This window comes from Elgaria multicarinata, chromosome 11, assembly GCF_023053635.1.
Source record: "Elgaria multicarinata webbii isolate HBS135686 ecotype San Diego chromosome 11, rElgMul1.1.pri, whole genome shotgun sequence".
Taxonomy (NCBI): Eukaryota; Metazoa; Chordata; class Lepidosauria; order Squamata; family Anguidae; genus Elgaria; species Elgaria multicarinata.
The window spans coordinates 21,883,321-21,903,744 of record NC_086181.1 but is presented as its reverse complement, the minus strand read 5'-3'; the positions used below and the strand labels follow the sequence as shown (position 1 = coordinate 21,903,744).

At 39.7% G+C, this 20,424-nt stretch overlaps 1 protein-coding gene across 1 annotated transcript; it reads left to right on the top strand.

The window, feature by feature from the left end:
• The first annotated feature begins 1,909 nt into the window (after nucleotides 1-1,909).
• Nucleotides 1,910-6,825, top strand: LOC134405409 (vomeronasal type-2 receptor 26-like). Its single transcript, XM_063136654.1, has 4 exons — nucleotides 1,910-2,704; nucleotides 4,135-4,359; nucleotides 5,079-5,205; nucleotides 5,924-6,825. Exons 1-4 carry the CDS (start codon nucleotides 1,910-1,912, stop codon nucleotides 6,823-6,825), a joined length of 2,049 nt encoding a protein of 682 aa, XP_062992724.1.
• The last annotated feature ends 13,599 nt before the right edge of the window (nucleotides 6,826-20,424 follow it).

Sequence of the window (20,424 nt, the reverse complement as noted above, 5' to 3'; positions counted from 1 at the left end):
GATGTTAATGGCAAACAACAAAACCAATGCTTATGTTTACTGGAATGCACGCATAGGGAGACAAACAGAGGTGAAGATAACAACTCTGAACACATGATCTCTGTAGAAACTGATGGACTGGAAAACATTTGCAATTTGATTTAAAAATGAAACAAAATTTCAAACCTATTGAAAGCAATAGCTTCAATAGCCCAGGAAATTGACTTGAATGGAAAGGGATGAGAAAGTTATTTGTCCCCCCCCCCCCACCGCCCCAATGTGATTATAGCTAGGAAAAAATAGATCATGGAATACTTTTGAAGTTCTTTCTAGAATACTATTTTTATCTAGTTTTTTGTTTGTTTTTTACCTGTGTATTCTTTGGAAAGAGAACTCAGTCACCACAGTCCACTACGACAATCCAGACCCCTTCCAATGCATACTTTTTGTTACAAGCAAACTCAACAAGGGAGGGGGAGGTTTTGGTGTTGCTGAGAAGCCACCAAGAACCCATGGGCTGTACAATTTTCAACTATGCTGCCATCTCACCCTTCATCCCCCACACACTCTCCTATCATCTCCTGTGCTTTGTTTATTCCTCGTATGCCTCAGATCACCTTTCTAATTCCTCTCTATGGATCTTTTTGGTCCCTCATTTCAATAACAATGGAAGTAAACAATACTTCTATGGACTGGATTTGATATTGGTTTGCCTCTTGTAAAGCCATTGTGGGTATAGTTCACACATTGTAGAATTCTCTGTGAAATAATATATCACTCCATTTGCAGTGTGGTGGCAAAGTTGTACCAGCACATCCTGGCCTTGGTCTTTGCTGTGAAAGAGATCAACGAGAACCCAAAGATCTTGCCCAATGCCACACTTGGTTTCCACATCTATGACAGCTACTATGATGCAAGAATGACCTATCGTACTACTCTGGACCTGCTTTTCAAATTGCATAGATTTATTCCAAACTACAGATGTGATACCCAAAAAAACCTCATGGCTATCATTGGGGGCCTTGGCTCAGATACCTCCTTCCACATTTCAGAGATATTAGGTCTCTACAAGATTCCACAGGTAGAATGCTATGCACAGAAGTCCAAGGACTTTAACAAATAAACAGTGGAAGAGGCATGTATGATTGTCAGAAAAATCAAGTATTGCCAATTATTAAAGAATAAATCTCAATAATGAGTGCCTTTGGACTGATATGGAAAAACAGTGGCAAAAAAACAGCATCAAATCCTTTCATGATATTTCTTCTTATAACTGATTCCAAGAAATTGTGCCTCACTGTGCTGTTATTCCGCGCTTTATTTTTAAATCATTGCAGCTGTTTGAGATTTGGTTTTATCTGCTGCTATTGCACTGTATCATGGTCTTTGAGCCATTGTTTACATGTTAATTCTTCCAATATTATTTCAGTATTGTAAAATAATAATACTTGACTAGATCCATATTTCACTGTGTGAAACAGGTCTGGTGGAAGCAGAGTCCCTTTTCCCGCAAAACAAACTCTCTATGGCTTTTAAAATGCTACACAGGGAGGGTGGGGACCATGATGAATGAAATGAGCTGTGGTGTGGAAGCAGAGTGGGAATTCTGGAAAATTGGGCAGGGACATCTTCCATGAGCAGAGTCCTTTTGTCCACAGAAAGAAGATCCTGAATCCAACTAAGATCTAAATCTAAGTTCTAAAAAACTAAAAAAAAAAATCAGACACAAAAGTTATTGATTTCAACTCTCACTGAACTTGCATAGTGTTATCTTGATTTTGTTTCACTGGGTGCTGATAAAAAGGCTTTCCTTTGCATGCCCTTCCTAATTCACCTCTAAAATAAAATGTAAATTTTCTTCTAGTTTGCATATGGCTCTTTTGCCCCAGAGAAGAGTGATGTAGCGCAGCTACGAGAGTCCTTTTACCGCATGGTTCCAAATGAATCCCACCAGTATGTGGGGATTATACGGTTACTTCAACATTTTGGATGGATGTGGGTTGGACTGTTTGCTGTGGATGATGACAGTGGAGACCATTTCTTTCAAGTGCTGGAGCCATTGCTTTCGCAGAATGGCATCTGTTCAGCCTTCATAGAAAGAATGCCGAAGCAAGCTTCTTGGCGAACAGGCGTGCAAATGATGACTATGGCCTTAAATTTTCATCAACATGTTACAAATAGCACAGCCAATGCATTTATTGTCTATGGAGAAACGATGATCATTATGTGGTTGATTCTTATAATAGATGCTTTATATAAGGGAACTAATACATCCATGAAAAAGGTATGGATTATGACAGCTCAAGTTGATTTTGCATTAACAAGCATCCAAAGAAAAGCAGATTTGCAAGTCTTCCAAGGTGCGATTTCCTTCACGGTACACTCACAGCAACTTCTAAACTTCAAGAAATTTCTTCAGCTCATGAAACCTTGCCAGACACAAGGAAATCGTTTTCTCAAGGACTTCTGTGAGCAAGTCTTCGACTGCTGGTTTCCAAATTCCCAGGAGCCAATGGAGGTTGGTGAGATATGTACAGGGGAGGAGAAGCTGGAGAACCTTCCTGGACCAATATTTGAAATGGCGATGACTGGCCACAGTTACAGCATCTATAATGCCATCTATGCTGTGGTGCTTGCTTTCCATGCAATGTACTCATCTAGATCCAATCACAGAATGATGGTGAAGGGCAGAAGAACTCAACCTCAGGACTACTGGTCTTGGCAGGTAATATATACACAATGAAATGGTTTCATTCCCATGAACAGTTTGGTATAAGGTGACCCAACATGAAACATCTAAGATCCAGTGATTCTATGAGTAACTAGTAAAATTATGGTGCACACATTCATTGATAGATTGGCACACGTTCCCATTTTCTCCTGTACTGGGAGCTTTAATGGGGAGCTAAGCTCTACAGTTTCCATCTTGTACCACTGAAAGATACTTGGTTTGTCAGGCTGAGTCTACATAAACACTCCAAAAACAGTCAGCAAAGAATAATTTGTTTAAAAGTTTGAAGATTCCAATAAGGACCCAAAGAGCATTTTTTGTTGTGGTGCTCCAGTTGTAGAATCATTTACCAGAAAAAAGGTTGTAAGCAGGCAGTTTTATGGAGTTGGTGAAGATCTTTTCATTTGCTCTTTTCTTTTGGTGTCCTCTTTTAGGATCAACTTTCACATGGATTTGTACAAGTTTCAATTTTGAGATTGTGCTGCTGCTGCTGCTGCTGCTGCTTTATGCAGGGTTAGAGTAATGGTTTGGGGATAAGATTGGGGTTCTTGTTTCAAAATCTTGTTTTGAAATATACCATCTTAAATATCTTCACAATGAAATGACTTTGTTCCCATGAACAACTCAATGTAAGGTGAGACAACTTCTCTGCAGACATTTGCAGTAGTGTGGCTCCTGCCTTTTATATACTGCTTTCATTCTGTTTTCATTGTGGATTATCCTGCTTGGCGTGGAAGAGCCCTAAGACTCCAAAGGAGGTTCTCTCCCCTACCCCCACCCCGGTTTCAGTGCCCCACTTCTTCTCTGTATGAAGAGAGCTTCTCTGCAGACATTTGCATATGTGCAGATTTCAGAGAGATAGGCAGCAAGCCTAGATACACTAGTTGCTGGGCAACATGGGTTGGAGAGTGCTATTGCACCATGTCCTACTTGTGGCTCCCTGGTCAACAGCTGATTGGCTACAGTGCCGACAGAGTGCTGGCCTAAATGGATCCTTAGTTTGCTCCAGCATGGCTCTTCTTATGTTCTTAAGGTTATGTGCAACGTTGGCACAGAACTACGTGACGTGGCTCTGCTCCATGTTCATGTGATGAGTTTATCAATACAAGTGACACCTAAATGTGTCTTTAGATCAACTTTACTCTGCAGTTGTATATGTTGGAGTTGTACATGTTTCTATTATGACCTTGTGTGGCATCTGGTGTTACTTTGAATTAAGTTTAGGTTAAATGTTTGGACAGGATTAGTATTCTTGTCTTTAAAATAATCTTGGTTTTAATTCTTTATCCTTTTAGAATATTTTACGTTTGTAAGCTGTCTATAATTCTTTTAATTAACAGAACAGAATATTAATACTTGTAATAAACAAACCAATAAGGTATGTCATTGTCTCATTTCTCTTCCACCTGCTGTCTTTCCACTAGCTCCACCCATTTCTACAAGGCCAAGTGTTCAACAACTCTGTTGGAGAAACAGTGTCCTTTAATGCTAATAGGGAAATAGAAGCAGGATTTGACATAATGAGCTTGCTAATTTCCCCAAACAACTCATTCCTTAGAGTAAACGTTGGAAGGATCCAACACAAAGCTCTTACAGAAGAATTTAGCATTAATCAAGATAAAATTACATGGCATGGAAGCTTTAACCAGGTGTGTATTTTAGAGTTCTCTTGAGTTCCATTCCATTCTCAAGATGGGTGCATCAGGGGGTGAGGAATTCATTTGCTGCGTAACTGATACTGTCATGGAAGATAAGCCCCCATAATAAATCCAGCACTTCATATCATAAGAACATAAGGAAGGCCACACTGTCTGTGGGATAATGGACAGAATGTCGATATGAAGTACCCAAGGAGTGGGCTTAATCTGAAGCATCACCCACTATTTGGAAAAAATCTCCCTCATGTAGTTTGGAGGCAGAAATTGTGGCATTATTTAGACGCATCCTGAAGACTCACTTGTTTACCCAGGGTTTCCCTAGGCTGTAAGTACATTATTTAGGCCACTCCATTTTGCTCCTCTTAATGTAGTTGGAAGTGTTTTAATGCTGTGTTTTAATATTGTATTTTAATATTGTGAACCACTGAGAGTTTCTATTACATTCAGCAGTATATAAATGTTGCAAATAAATAAATGTAATTGGACTGAGTAAACAATTTTTCTCCATTTCCCCCCTCACATTACCAAAAGAATAAATAAAATTGCTCATTAATGTACTAGACATATTATATGTGTACAATTCAGTACAATTTTGTTATTCCATGTCAATAGCTCTGGTTCTTTTTAAATCAATTAATGGCTATCCTCCCCTCCCCCAGAGACCAATTCCAATTTCTCCAAGGTAAAATCTCTCTTGTATTTGCTAATAGGAGCTGCCCATTTCTTTGTGTAGCAATTCCTGCCATCCCGGTGATCAGAAGAAGAAAAAAGAAGGGGAGAAATTTTGCTGCTATGATTGTGTTCCATGCCAAGCAGGGATGATTTCAAACCAAAAGGGTAAGTCTGTTGCACAGATTCATAGGACACCAAGGCAGGATCTACACTGCTGCTTTAAAACGGTTTATATCAGTAGTGACAACTGTTGGGGTCCAGGCCACACTCCATATGCAGTTTTCAAAACATTTTGAAAGTGTCATATCCTGCTTAGTGTAGATCTGGCCCAAACACGCCCTAGGAATGGGCTTCAGTGCAGGGGCTTGAAAGTTTATTTGGAAGACACATTAACTGAGCACTCACGATCAGGAATCCTGATAATGGAGATTTCCTGATCATGAGAGCTCTGTAAGTGTGTTCAACTGAATGCACGTCTTTAGGCACTAACTTCAAAAATGACCATCCTTCAATTACCTTTAAATATGTTCCTTTTTCTATTTCTACTTTGATGTCATGGGTGCTAAGTCATCAGTGGAACACAGCTTTACTTTGAATCAAGGCTAACAAGCACGTAGCACCTCAAATACTGTAGTAGAATGGCTTAACAACAATTTCTGGCCAAAACGTGCACATTGTGATACATGTGTGAAATTTGGTATGGTGGCATTTATGACCATGTCGATTACAATGAGATATAGGGGGTGGGTGGGTACCAAAGGCACTTCACACCCAGGGCTCTATCTTAGGGATGGCCCTGAGTGGGGGGTTTGAAAGGCTTATTCTGAAATCAACCAGTTTCCTCAAAGTTGACACTGACTTTTTTCTTTCCTTTTCGTCCCAGATATGGACAATTGTTTCAAATGCCCAGAAGATCAGTATCCAAATGAAGACCAAGATAAATGCATTCCCAAAATTATAACCTTTCTGTCTTATGAAGAACCGTTAGGGATTGGCCTAGCCTCTCTTGCAGTCTCTTTTTCCCTGATCACAGTCTTGGTACTAGGAATTTTTATTAAGCACAAAGATACACCCATAGTCAAAGCCAACAATAGGAATATCACATATGTTCTTTTGATCTCTCTTCTGCTTTGCTTCATTTGTTCTCTGTTATTTCTTGGAAAGCCTAGGAAGGTGACCTGCCTTCTCCAACAAACTACTTTTGGCATTGTCTTCTCAGTGGCTGTTTCTTCTGTGTTGGCAAAAACCATCACCGTGGTTTTAGCTTTCATGGCCACAAAGCCAGGATCTAGCATGAGGAAATGGATTGGGAAAAGTCTGACCAGCACCACTATTCTTTCTTGCTCCCTTGTGCAAGGGTTTATTTGTACGGTGTGGCTAGGAACCTCTCCTCCATTTCCAGATGTTGATATGGAGTCATTAATAGGAAAGATCATCTTCAAATGTAATGAAGGGTCTGTCCACATGTTTTATATTGTCCTGGGCTACCTGGGACTCCTGTCCATCTTAAGCTTCACTGTGGCTTTCTTAGCCAGGAAATTGCCAGATAGTTTCAATGAAGCCAAGTTTATCACCTTCAGCATGCTAGTGTTTTGCAGTGTTTGGGTGTCCTTTGTTCCAACCTATGTGGGCACTAAAGGGAAATATGTGGTAGCTGTGGAGATCTTCTCCATTTTAGGTTCCAGTGCTGGGTTACTGGTTTGTATCTTTTGTCCCAAATGCTATATAATTTTGGTAAAACCTGATCTGAATAAAAAGGAGACGCTAATGAGGAGAATGAATTGAAGAAACTATCAATATTTACATTTAGATGTGTATGTGTGCACAAACACGTGTTTGTGTGTGTGTGTGGAATGGGGACAAAGGACCTACTCTATGATGGATTCTGTTTAGGCTAGCATCTATGTCAGTCAATCCATTTTACTCATATGTCCCAAATTCTAACAACCAATATATGTCAAATTCAGGGGAATGAAGATAGGAGGTGGGGTCCAGACTTCTTCATACTTAGAGCATATTCACTGAAATTATTACAACTTTACTTAGAGATGATTAACTTATGTCCCATGGATTTTAATCAGTATAATCTGTGAATACATCCATTATTTTTCCTGTTCTATGATGAATATTCTAATTTTCAGTTTGGTCTTTTACAAGATTCTTCTTTTTTTCTTTTAATGTTTTAATGCTGTTTTATTTTTATTTTTTTACCTAATGTGTTTGCACAGCTGAAGGCTCCCTTTGGATTGACGATAAACATTGCTCCTTAAATTAACAAACTTCATATGGCCTCTAGCTCTTTACATCAGTTAACACCAGATTGGACCAATGAGAGCCCTCCACTGCCTGATAACCCTTCCACTTCATCTATTTCCACAAGCCCCTTCAGGAAGAGAAAACTGGCAAGGAACAACAGAGACAGATTATTTGTCCAATGAATGCCCCAATTTAAGATCAGTCTCTTCGAAACCCAAATAAGGGCAATTCTATTCAGCAGGACCCCATTTCTGAGCCCTACTCTTTAAAAAAAAATACCCCGTCTCAGGTCCGATCTAGACTAAGCCACAAAAGAAACATCTCTGCATCAGGGATATTTTCGACTGAAAGATGCCCAAGATAAAGCCAAAACAATAGAACAACTTAGTTGATACAAGAAGCTCAATTATCCCATCTCCTTAGGGACACTAAGACAAAGATACACATACTCAGAACTTTAACAGCATTTGAATAAGCATTGTTAATGAAAGGGGAAGGAGGGAAGCGAATAGTATCTTTAGTGTATGCTATATTAATAGTAGGGGTGTGCACGGACCCCCCACTCCGCTTCTCTTCCAGATCTGCGGTTTGTGGATCGGCCCGCTTCACTCTGCCCCCGCTCCACCTATGTCCACTCCGCTCCGCTGCGGAGCTCTAGATCCGGATCGGAGCTCCGTTTTCCCCCCCATAGGCTTGCATTAAGTTAAAAAAGTATACAACTTTTTTTCTGTTAAAGTTAGAAACCACAAGTTTGGCACCATGACACCTCATGGATGTATACACACGCACGCCATGACTCAAGGCAATCCCATCATCCCCTGATTTTTGGGGAATTTATGAATATCGGGCACCCCATTCACACCCCTTTCGATAGCTCCGTCAATTTGCATGTTAGAAACCTCAAACTTGCCACCATGATAGCTTATCCATGATTTAATACATGATTTTGCAAGTACATATTGATACAAGTACATATTGATACAAGCCAACGGCGACGGTGGCAGAGCCCAGTAAGGGACCAAAGGGGAGGGGGCTTTACCTGCGTCCATCTGCGGTCCATCGGCTTCTTCAATTGAGCCCGCGGTTCAACCAGGAAGTCTGGGCCAGACTTCCTGGTTGAACCGCGGGCTCAATTGAAGAAGCCGACGGACCGCAGATGGACGCAGGTAAGGGAGAGGAGGGGGGGTTACCGGGCCCTGCTGCTGTCGCCGCATGGGCAACAGCGACAGCAGCAGGGCCCGGTAAAACCCACTTACCTTTCCGGCGGAGCTCCGGACCGTGGCGAAGGATCCGCCATCACCTCGATCCTCTTCGCCACGCTCCACCGGCCCCCCAATCCTCTTCGCCTCCGCCTTAAGGGCAGGCGAAGCCCCCTGCTCTGCTTCTAATTCGCCGGTCCGATTAGAAGCGGAGCACATCCCTAATTAATAGATGCCCAGATGGGGACAATGGAGGGCTTGAGGAAAGTGTGGGAAGGAGATTTTGAAAGAGAAATAGAAGAAGCTAGATGGAACAAATTACGGAATAACAGACCATTTAGATCAATATCAGCTTCTATTTGAGAAACTTCTTTGAAAATACTGCATAGATGGTATCCAACACCAGTACAACTAGCACACATCACTAAAACTTGTAGTCCCCTCTGTTGGAGAGGCTTCAAGATAAAAGGCACATACTTTCATTTATGGTGGTCTTGTTCATATATACAGGGATTCTGGAGATCAGCACATAGAGAATGAATGGTTATTACTAGAGAAACAATTGTATATGATCCAGAATTATTTTTGTTATCAATATATAAAGGACTTAATACTGGATTGAAATATAAAGACTTTATGAACTTCCTGACTGTTAGAGCAGTGTGACGGTGGAATCAGTTACCTAGGGAGGTTGTGGGCTCTCCCACACTAGAGGGATTCAAGAGGCAGCTGGACAACCATCTGTCAGGGATGCTTTAGGGTGGATTCCTGCATTGAGCAGGGGATTGGACTAGATGGCCTTGTAGGACCCTTCCAACTCTGCTATTCTATGATTCTATGATTCTAGTATTCCTGTTGACGGCTGCTCATCAAACAATCACACAGCAGTGGAAAAAATTGGACAATTTGAATTTATCTGAATGGTATTGAAATATATGGTCTGTGGCAATATCAGAAAAAAATAACTTATGACTTGCTTCAAATTCAAGGGAAATCAGAATCAACATCGTTCAATGTCATATGGGGGAGATTCGTTCAATATGCATCACATCAGAATGTACAACCATGTATGCCTGCTTCAGCTCTGAATATATGGACACTGTAACAACAAATGAAGAATACAGCACATTTATGATCTGGGGTTTTCTTTCTTCCTTGTCCTTTTTTGTCTTCTTCCTTCCCTTATTTTTTTCCTCTACTTTGATTAAGCCTCCTTCCCCTAGAAGTTGTATCAATCAACCTTTTTTCCCCCTTTCTGTATGTTATACATATTCACTTAACTGTTGGTTTGGTATTAATTGTTAGGGGATTGTTTGTATTCATTCCTTATTTTTGTATCACTTTAAATAAAAATAAAAATAAAAAAAAATTTGTATCACTACCTGTTCATCCCATTTCATTCAATGTCTAGCTGTGGTTTGAAGTATTGTTTGGTAAATGTCTTGTTTGCGGAGTTGCTTCTATTACAAAGTGGAAGGTTGACACATTCTCAGAGAAAAGTCCAAGGCCCTAGCTGGCAAAAGCATAGGACCAGACACAACAATCTTACAAGGTCACATTTTCAACTAGAAAAGTGATGGCATTTATATATATAGTGGTTAGGGTAGATGACCTACCTGCTGCATCATATAAACCTTGAAGTTTATCTTGAACTTCATATGGATGTGTCCCATGTCACTTTAAGCCATGATGGATTAATCAGCTACTCACAGTAGCGTATTGTGAAATTAAACTACTGTTATCCACCACACGTTCAGACAAATAAGTTTCATACACAGCCTCCCTAGCAGGGATGCACACAAGGGCCATTGAAAACCCTGACAAAGCCATGGGAGAAAAAACAACTATAACTTCATGGAAGTGGGCAGGAGTGGGGCAAAACTTCATTCACAGCAACCCATGGCAGGGATACACACAAGGAAAAATGACAACCCTGTGCAGCTGCAACCATGTAGCTGAGATGGTGTTTGACACTGGCAGAGGTTGCAGAGTGAACTGCTAGGGAAAGGGTTAGAGTAGGGTCTGTCAGCAAGCAGAGAGCTTGTGGAATTGGGCTGCCCCCACATGCCTGCTTTTAAGGTCACTTTAAGGCCTTTTTCCCTTTTCCCAACATAATTGGGAACAGGTGTCCTTCACTTGTCCTTCTCACTCAGGGAATCTGCATAAAAAGCTCTACAAGTCTTGCTTCTGGGCAATGGGACTAGTTGGTGGTGCAATTGATTTTGGACCCTGGTTTGTGTTTCAGGCCATAGCTAGACCAAAGGTTTAACCCTGGATAGTCCAGGGGTCAAACCTGTTCATCAGGGGATCCAGTGCTCAGGGGATCCAGTGCTCAGGCAGGGGCGAACCCTGGATGATCCCAGGATAAACCTTAGGTCTAGTTGTGGCCCCAGTTATGGAGGTGGAGTGATAAGAGGTCTCTCCTGAAGATTGCCTGGAGGGATAAGTTACCATCATAAGTAGGATATAAAGAACGGAGATAGGCTTGCATATATATATATATATATATATATATATATATATATATATATGACCTGTTTTTCTTCAGTATTTGTATTGATGCTTCTGTATTAATAAAGCACTGTTCTTCTAATTTGGTGGGGCTGAACCTGAGTTCTGTAACCAATACCCCAGGGAAAGGGATTTCTCCTCCATTGCAGCCTACCTGCTTGAAAGGCTATTGCTGACATTAGTTGATTAGAACCATTAAACAGAAAGTGGCTTCCCAGAGTAGGGGAGGGGGAGAATGAGACCCTGATGTTATATTTGGGGATGCATATGAATTTTGTTTCAGTTCACAAACCACTGGAAAATGCCCTGTTAATAATCCCAAATGTGAACAGGGGTGCATTTTCTCTGAAAATGTCTGCAAATTCCTGAACTTGCCTTCATGTCTGCAAAATGTGTGCTTGACAAATACACAACTTTCTCAAAATCTGCACATTTTAATTTACCTAAACATTTTCTGATATGGGAAATTTGTGCAAATTTGGAAACTGCTTGCACAATTTCCTCATTCATGCAAAACAAACAGTGTTTGCAAGTGTGAGCACAAATTGAGAAGAGATAATAATGTTCAGAGAATCATGCCAAGTGTCTTTGCTTGAGTTATTGTACTTGGGATCATCCCAGGCCATAGCTAGACCTAAGGTTTATCCCAGGATTGTCCTGGGGTCAAACCTGTTCATCTAAGTGCCACACAGGGCATCCAGCGCTCAGGCAGGGATGAACCCGGGACGATCCTGGGATAAACCTTAGGTCTAGCTATGGCCATAGTTTCTGTACTTGGGACCTTCATTGCCCCTCTCATTGTTTAAGCTAAGTTGGATCCTGCCCTTTGGGGAATCCTCATTACTTGCTTTCAGGTACTGGCACCTTTAAGATCAAAGGTCAGTATAAAGCCAACCAACTTGCAATGCTGAGGATGGGTGGAACCTGTGGTTTCTTCTCTGTTTAGTTTTGTCTGTAATCCCACAAATATCTGCAATAGATTGAGGAATCCAGAATGGATTCTGAAATCCATATTGAGTACTAATACTGAACATTAGAATGTTTGATACATGCATAGTTAGAGCCATTCATTTCTGCTGTACTGATGACTTTACAGCATTAATTATTTTCCCTTATATGGATTCAGGCCTACAACCCACAGGATAGAAGTCTGTTCCAACCAGAAACTACAAACCCATACTACCTAGCCAGGCATGATGCAAAAGGTGATGTCCAGGATGCCAGGTACTAGAGCACACCTTAGTCACAAAGGAAATACAATCTGCATATTGGGGGTACTCTGTTTTCATGTTCTTTTAACTGCTTGATCCCTTTGAGGGAAAGGAACACTACTTTCATTCATAATAGAGTTCCATGAATTCCTTTCCCAAGACACAATCAAATTTGCCACAAATTCACAAAATGGATTTTAATAGTAGAGTCCTATGTCTGCCTTTGTGGATTCCTATCTGCATTGCTACAGTGACACTGCTACAGTATCTTGCAGTGTTTGTAGTTTTAGCTCAACTAAGGTTTGCTTGTTCTTCGTGACCTTTTCCTAACCCAATTTTCTGCTCTTCTCTGGCACTGAACCCACATTTCTAGATCCAGAGCTCCATCCTTCTTTGAAACATCTTGTTGCCTCATTTGCTCTGAGATCTGTTTGCATCTTACACTCAGAGAGGATGCTTTATCCCCTGGCAAACATCTATTGAGTTAAATGCATGTTCCATACTTAATCTAACACAACTTGTGAGCTCCCTCTTCCATTCTTGGTGCCTTGCAGGGGACTTCAACCTGTCCAACATTTAAAAGCCTATTTAGGAAAAGCCCCACTTTCCAGTTACATTTTTTAATCTAAATTGTGGTGGCTCCAGGGTCTTTAATAATAGATAAGCCTCCATTCAGTCTCACCATCACCTCTTCAACTACCTGTATTTGGATATATCAGGCATTTGGGCTAAAATGGCTTGAGGCTGTTCCCTCATATTTGAATTTAGCACTAAAAGCTGAAAAACCTGAGAACAGCCTGTGCTCATCGAATCTTCTACCCCGCCCCAAATATTAAATAACCAACCAAGAAGTGGAGTCCTTTGAGTTGTGGCATATACTACAGATGGTGAGACAGACAGGGCATCTCCCTACAATACAAAACTTCCACATGAATCTGGGCAAAGAGTCAAAAGATAATTCCCCTGAGGATTACATATGCCAAATTTCCAATTACATATACCAGCCAAACCTGGGCCGGTTCTACACTAGTCTTATAACGTTGCTAGTGTCCCTTTCTAACGTGGTTCTCTGTATCGGATCTCTGTAGCTGTAACGTTACTGCAGGGCACATGGTTCAATCCTTTCGTTGCTGGGTTTGCTCCGCCCACTGCCTGCCTCATTCCTAGCCAGCAGAGAAGGGCAAGTCATAAGCACACACAAACTGCCTCCCTCCCAAAACATCTTAACCCAAGTCCCAGGGAATTGCCTGAATGCACAGGAGCCAGGCACTTTGCTAAAGCTAAGAAGGATTGGGTCTGGTCAGGGTTTGGATGGGAGACCAAATTGAAAAGTTTTAGCAGCAGCCACATTTAAGCCCCGATGGTCATGAGTTTTGGACTTTGGACCCTTGTTAATTTTCCTGCAGGGAGCTACAGCTCCTTTGCAAAGAGGGGGAAAATGTTTTTTAAAAAATCATTAAAAATCAACTGATGACCCAATTTGATTCAAATTTTAAGGCAGGATGCATGGGAGTACTTCACAATAAAAGCAGATTCTAAGGTGGAAAACTTCTGAGTCCTTTGCATGCAATTGTCAGTGATTGCACAGTATAAGGCTGGTGTGATTTATCTGCTGTAGCAGATAAGATAGCAAACGGGGTGAAGGAAGGAGAACAGGAAGTGGGCGGAGCAAACCCAGCAGCTCTGAGAAAGGGACAGGAGAATTACCGGTATAAGGAGGCACATGAATCTGCAGCCACGCTGGAACTAAGAAACAGAACCTGTAAGTACGACTCATTTACAACGTTGGAGACCCGGGTCACGTGACGCTATGTGTCACAGTAACCCATTCAAAACGTTATAATAACACCAGTGTAGATTCCCACCTGGTCTGGTCCCCTCCAAATGTTTTAAATTACAATTCCCATCATTCTTCATCATCAGCTAAGCTGGTTGTGCTGATGGGATCCTGCTAAATGGAAGGCACCATGCTGGCGCTGCTATTATCATGATGGAAGAGGATGAGGTTAAACGTGTCCTTGCCAGTAACACTTGAAAAGGGCAATGTTCAGATCCAAAGTGGAATAAAATGCTACTAGTGGGGTCATTCAGTCCTCAACATTTGCAGATGTAATTATCTCAACTGTAATTATCCAAAAAACTATCATTGACTTTCTTTGCTAGATCACCTGTAATTTCCCATGGGAAAAATCAATAAGCAAACCTGAGTGTAGTTATATACCTGGTCTGTAGATTTGAGAAGTGGGATTAGGAAAGTCATGCTAGACTCTGCCAGTTTGATCTCTCAATCTTCCCCCTTTCCTGTTACAAACCTGCCTAGATGATGGAACAACAGAAATCTTAGCTGCCATTTGCAGCATTCATCTGTGATCATAACAATAATAAAAAGAAGACTGATACATTTCAAGTTAAGAAATCTATTGGGAGAATCAATCACCATCCATAGCAGCTTGTTTATTTAACATGTGGCTGCTGCTGTAGAAAAGCAGAGGAGGCCTTTTGTCTAGAGAGAAGTTTGCCGTCAAGATGATGGAGGCTTTGGTTGTGTTGCTGCTGCTGCTGCTGCCTGACATGACATTCAGTGCAGACGCCACAAATTGCTTTAAGAATGATCCTATCCACATTCCACATGAATGGTATCAACCAGGTAGCCTCCTCATTGGTGGGATTGGTTCTCAGATCATACATATTTCCCCAGCTGGTGTTTCCTTCAACAAACACCCTTCTCAAGAACTGTTTGACCTTCAAATGTAAGTAATCCAAGGGATAGTATTCTGAAAGAATGTGTATGTGACAGTCCACATCATTCTGAATCTTTGTTATGTTAGTTATGCCCCCCCTCTCTCACACACACATACCAAGTTCTGGGACCAATTCTTTTCAACTAGTTCATAAATGATCTGGAATTAGGAGTGAGCATTGAAGTGGCCAAGTTTGCTGATGACACCCAATTATTTAAGGCTGTTAAAACACAAAGGGATTATGAAGAGCTCCAAAGGGATCTCTCCAAGCTGGGAGAGTGGGCATCCAAATGGGAGATGGGGTTCAATGTAAGCAAGTGTAAGGTGATGCACGGTGGAACAACAACAACAAAACTTCAAGTATAACCTAAGGATCTGAGCTGGCAGTGACCGAACAAGAAAGAGATCTTGGGATTGTGGTGGACAGATTGATGAAAATGTCCACCCAGTGTGCGGCTGCTGTAAAGAAGGCAAACTCCATGTTAGGCATTAAAAGAAAAGGATTTGAGAATAAAATGGCCACTATCATACTGCCCTTATACAAATCGATGGTGCGACCACACTTAGAATACTGTGTACAGTTCTGGTCACCACACCTAAAAAAGGATGTTATAGAGTTGGAAAAAGTGCAGAAAAGGGCAACTAAAATGATTAAGGAGCTGGAACATCTCTCCTATGAGGGAAGGTTATATCAACTGGGATTGTTTAGCTTGGAAAAAAGGAGGCTAAGGGGAGATATGATAGAGATGTACAAAATTATGCATAGTATAAAGAATGCTGATAGGGAGAAATTTTTCTCCCTCTCTCAAAATACTAGAAACTGGAGTCATCCTATGAAGCTGATTGATGGGAGATTCAGGATAAATAAGTGGAAGAACTTCTCCACACAGCACATAGTTATATTATGGAACTCACTACCACAGGATGTAGTGATGGCCACAATCTGGATGGCTTTAAAAGGGGGTTGGATAATTCCTGGAGGCAAAGGGTATCAATGGCTACTAGCCCTGATGGTTGTGTGCTAACTCCATTATTCGAGGCACTAAGCCTGTGCACACCAGTTGCTGGAGAACATGGGCAGGAGGGTGCTGTTGCACCATGTCCTGCTTGTTCATCCCTGGCCGATGGCTGGTTGGCCACTGTGTGAACAGAGTGCTGGACTAGATGGACCCTTGGTCTGATCCAGCATCAGGGCACTTCTTATGTTCTTATGTATGCCATCTTTTTCTCCTTTTCCTACTTTGCAAAGTGGAACTTCATTATCTTTCCTTGCTCCAGATAGACCTACTTTTTATAAGATAAAAAAATGGGTTGAGGGTCGTGAATCTGAGAGATCAATGGTTAAAAAAAAGCAAAAAAAAGCACCTTAAAAATCATACATGCAAAATATGCAAACAGGGAGAAAATCTGAGAGGATTATAAGAAAGCTGAAAAAGATATTTATGTAGACACCAATGAAATGGCAAGCACTTTCACTTTGATTTTTAAAAGAAAGGAACTCGAAGTATTTCTTTTTAAAAAATGATACAAGTGGGTGTTTCAGGCTAGGGATGAAAATGTATGAGAGCATTATTTCAAATGACTATTGCTGGGAATAAAAAAGATTTCATAGTATACAACTGAAGTTCTTTCTAGAACACATTTTTTTTACTTGTGCATTCCTTGAAGTGGAATGCAATCTTGTAAATTATACATCATCCATTTTTGCATCTGTTAGCTGCTAGAAAATAGTACATAAGACAAACATTCGGAAATTAAAGTACATTTCCTTTTGTAGTTGCAGAATGCCACTCTCTTAGTGTGTGGGATGGTTGCAGCCAGACAATGTAAAATTCTCTGTGAAACAATATGTAACTCCATTTGCAGTGTGGTGGCAAAGTTGTACCAACACATCCTGGCCTTGGTCTTTGCTGTGAAAGAGATCAACGAGAACCCAAAGATCTTGCCCAATATCACGCTTGGCTTCCACATCTATGACAGCTACTATGATGCAAGAATGACCTATCGTACTACTCTGGATCTGCTTTTCAAATCGCATAGATTTGTCCCAAACTACAGATGTGATACCCAAAAAAACCTCATGGCTATCATTGGGGGCCTTGGCTCAGATACCTCCTTCCACATTTCAGAGATATTAGGTCTCTACAAGATTCCACAGGTAGAATGCTGTGCATAAAAGTATGGGGATTTTAGTAAACCAAATAGTGGTAGAAGCACATATGATTGACAGAAAAATGAAGTATGGATTGAAGATTACAAATTCCATTTTGAGGGTGTATACAAATGCCATTTGGAGAGTAGCTGCAGGAAATAGCTATCACAGGATAGAATCTGATATTTTGTGTCAGATTACTTTCTTATGGGCATTTCCTAGAAATTATGCCACAACCTGCCATTATTCTCTGCTTTACTTTTAACCATCTTAAAACTAAGAATGCCTAAGCAAGCTTCTTGGCCTACAAACAAGCAAATGTCCACTATTGCCTTAAATAGTCATCTACATTTCATGAATAGCACAGCCAATACACTGATCGTCTATGGAGAAATGATGATCATTATGTGGCTGATTCTTATAACAGATACTTTATATACAGAAATTAATATATCATTGTAAACAGTTTATAATCATTATTCAACAATGATATTGGTCTATAGTTTTTTGACAACGTCAAATCTTGTCCCTCTTTAGGTATTAAGGTTATATATGCTGTCTTCCATGTTTCTGGCATCTTCCCGCTATTCAAAATAGAGTTCATCTTATTTTGTAAAGGTTGTAAAAGTTCTTTCTCAAAGCTCTTATACTATAAACCTGGAAGTCCATCTGGTCCAGGTGTTTTCCCAAGCTTAATTTTTCTTAATGCTTCCATAATTTCTGTTATTGTTATAGATCCATTCATGTCTCTGTTCTTCAGTGATTTTTGGTAGTTTTTGGTTTTTAATATATTCATCCAATCTTTCTGGTAAAACCACATGTCCCTTATAGAGGTTCAAGTAGTATTGATGAAAAACTCTTTTGTGAACCGCCCAGGGAGCTTCGGCTGTTGGGTGGTATAAAAATGCAATAAATAATAAATAATAATAACAATAATAATACTTAATTAATTCTGTATCACCCTCTAGATTTAATATCATCTTCTTCTCACTTTCTCTTTGCAATTTATAAGCCAACCATCTTCCTGGCTTATTTATGAATTCAAAATTCCTTTGTTTAACATAATTTAATTTAATTTAATTTAATTTCCTTATCGCTTATTGTTAACATAGTTATTGTTGTAGTATTCTAATTTGTTGAAGTATTTTTTATATTTCCTGGAGTTTTCTTTAATTATTCTTTTTTCCCAATCTCTTTCAAAATGTTATGTATTTTTCTTGCCTGTTCCTCTTAAATTGAGCATTATGTTGTGTAAAATAACCTCAAATAAAAGCTTTACTTGCATATCAAACCATTCTTATATCTGTGCTTTTGTTTAAATTTATCTCAAAATGTTTTTTCAGCTTCTTTTTGCAGTCTTCCACAACAATTTCATTTTGCAATAAAGCTTCATTTAATCTCCATCTAAAGGTGTTGGATTTTCTTTTATAAACCATAGATATAGGGTTATGATCAGAAAAAATACTTTGGTAAAATCTCTCTTTTTTAATTTTGGTAACAAATTCTTTAGTTACCAATGTCATATCTATTCTTGAAAAAGATCTATGCCTCTCTGAGAAATAGGTATATTCTTTTGCATTACCATTTGTCTGCCTCCACACATCCACAAGTCCTAAATTGTCCATCAAAAAGAAAAAGAAAAAGAAAAAGAAAAAAGCACCTTTTTGGAAGTTTCCTCTGGTGGCTTTTAATATTTTTTTTCAGATGTCCTGTCCAATTGAGGTAAAATAACTCCATTCCAATCCCCCATCACACACCAACTGTCATAAGATAGATCATTTAGACTGTCCATAAGCCTTTTGTAGAAATCTGCTTTGTATTTGTTTGGGGCATAAACTCCCAACACCATAGTTGTTGATCCATTTATATTGATTTTTACTCCTACAAATCAACTTTGTTCATTGGACAATACTAATTCTGGTTTCAGATGAGATTTAATGTATAAGATGACTCCATTTTTCTTTTTCACATTCACTGAAACAAATTCTTCAGCCAAGTTCTTATTAACCAAATATTTAATATCTTTTTTTTTAATATGAGTTTCTTGAAGACAAAAAATGTCTTGTTTTAATTTTCTCAAATAATGAAAAAAAAAATCTTTCTCTTTCGGGGGTGCATTTTGCACCATTTATATTCCATATTAAGTATTTGTAATCCATAATCTGCTTATAATATATATATATAATCACAACTCAGTCCATACTTGTGGCACCCAAAGTGCCCTCACAATCTTCTTCTTCCATCTTCTCCAATTCTTCTATATATTTCTCAGAGAATTCCCTTGCTTTTTGCACTTAATTTAATTTAAATTTCTGTCCTTTGGTCCTTTGAAGGTGAAAAACACGCCTTCTGGAATGTCCCATCTGAAGATAATCTTTTCCTGTTTTAGGATTGCTGTCAAAAAGGCATAATCTTTCCTTATATGTAACAATCTATTCAGTATTTCTTTTAATATGATTACTTCTTTATCACCCACTACCATTTTAGTGGTATAATGTTGTTGAAGCATTTGATCTCTTGTTTTTTTTCTGACAAAATGCACCATCACATCTCTTGGAATCTTCTTTATTCTATCATATCTGGGATTTATTCTGTAAACCGTGTCAATTTCAGGCTCTAATTGCTCCACCTCTAGTTTCAAAAACATTGCCACAACCTGCCATTATTCTGTGCTTTACTTTTATCCACAGCAGCTGTTCAGAATTTGCTTTCATCTGCTACTGTATCAAATTGCTTTGTGTTATGTTGATCGTGCCACTGTTTATGCTTGAATTCATTTACTGTTTGTTCAGTTTTGTAAGTCTCAATTTTGTCACTGTGTAAGAAAACTGGGATAAAAAAATATAATTTATTGGACCCACATCTAAATGTGTGCAACAGGGCTTGTGGAAGCAGACTATCCCATCTCCTTCCCCAAAAAAACTTCTCTGAAAATATTATTTGGAGGGTTCGGGGCAATACTCAATGGGGTGACCTGTGGTGTGCAAGCAGAGAGATGATCCTTGAAAATTGGTCAGAGAAATCATCCCTATATAGAACCCTTTTGTCCATAGAAGGAAGATCCTGGATCCAACCCAAGATCTAAACCCAAATCCTTACATACCGACAAATTTCAGCCCAAGAAGTAATTTGACTCCCATTGCACATGCAAACTCAAATCTTGATTTTATCTCATTGATTAAAAGTCACTCCCATGCATATCCCACCTAACTCACTTCTAAAATAAATTTATATATTTCTTTTTTTAGTTTGCATATGGCTCTTTTGCCCCAGAGAAGAGTGATGCAGTGAAGCTACGGGAGTCCTTTTACCGC

Bases quoted from the DNA above. Each gene is read 5' to 3' on its own strand.
- LOC134405409 (XM_063136654.1), top strand. From the start codon at position 1,910: ATGGTTCCAAATGAATCCCACCAGTATGTGGGGATTATACGGTTACTT. The intron at 2,705-4,134 runs GTAATATATACA...TCTTTCCACTAG, and splicing joins AGGACTACTGGTCTTGGCAG to CTCCACCCATTTCTACAAGG. The intron at 4,360-5,078 runs GTGTGTATTTTA...ATTTGCTAATAG, and splicing joins GGCATGGAAGCTTTAACCAG to GAGCTGCCCATTTCTTTGTG.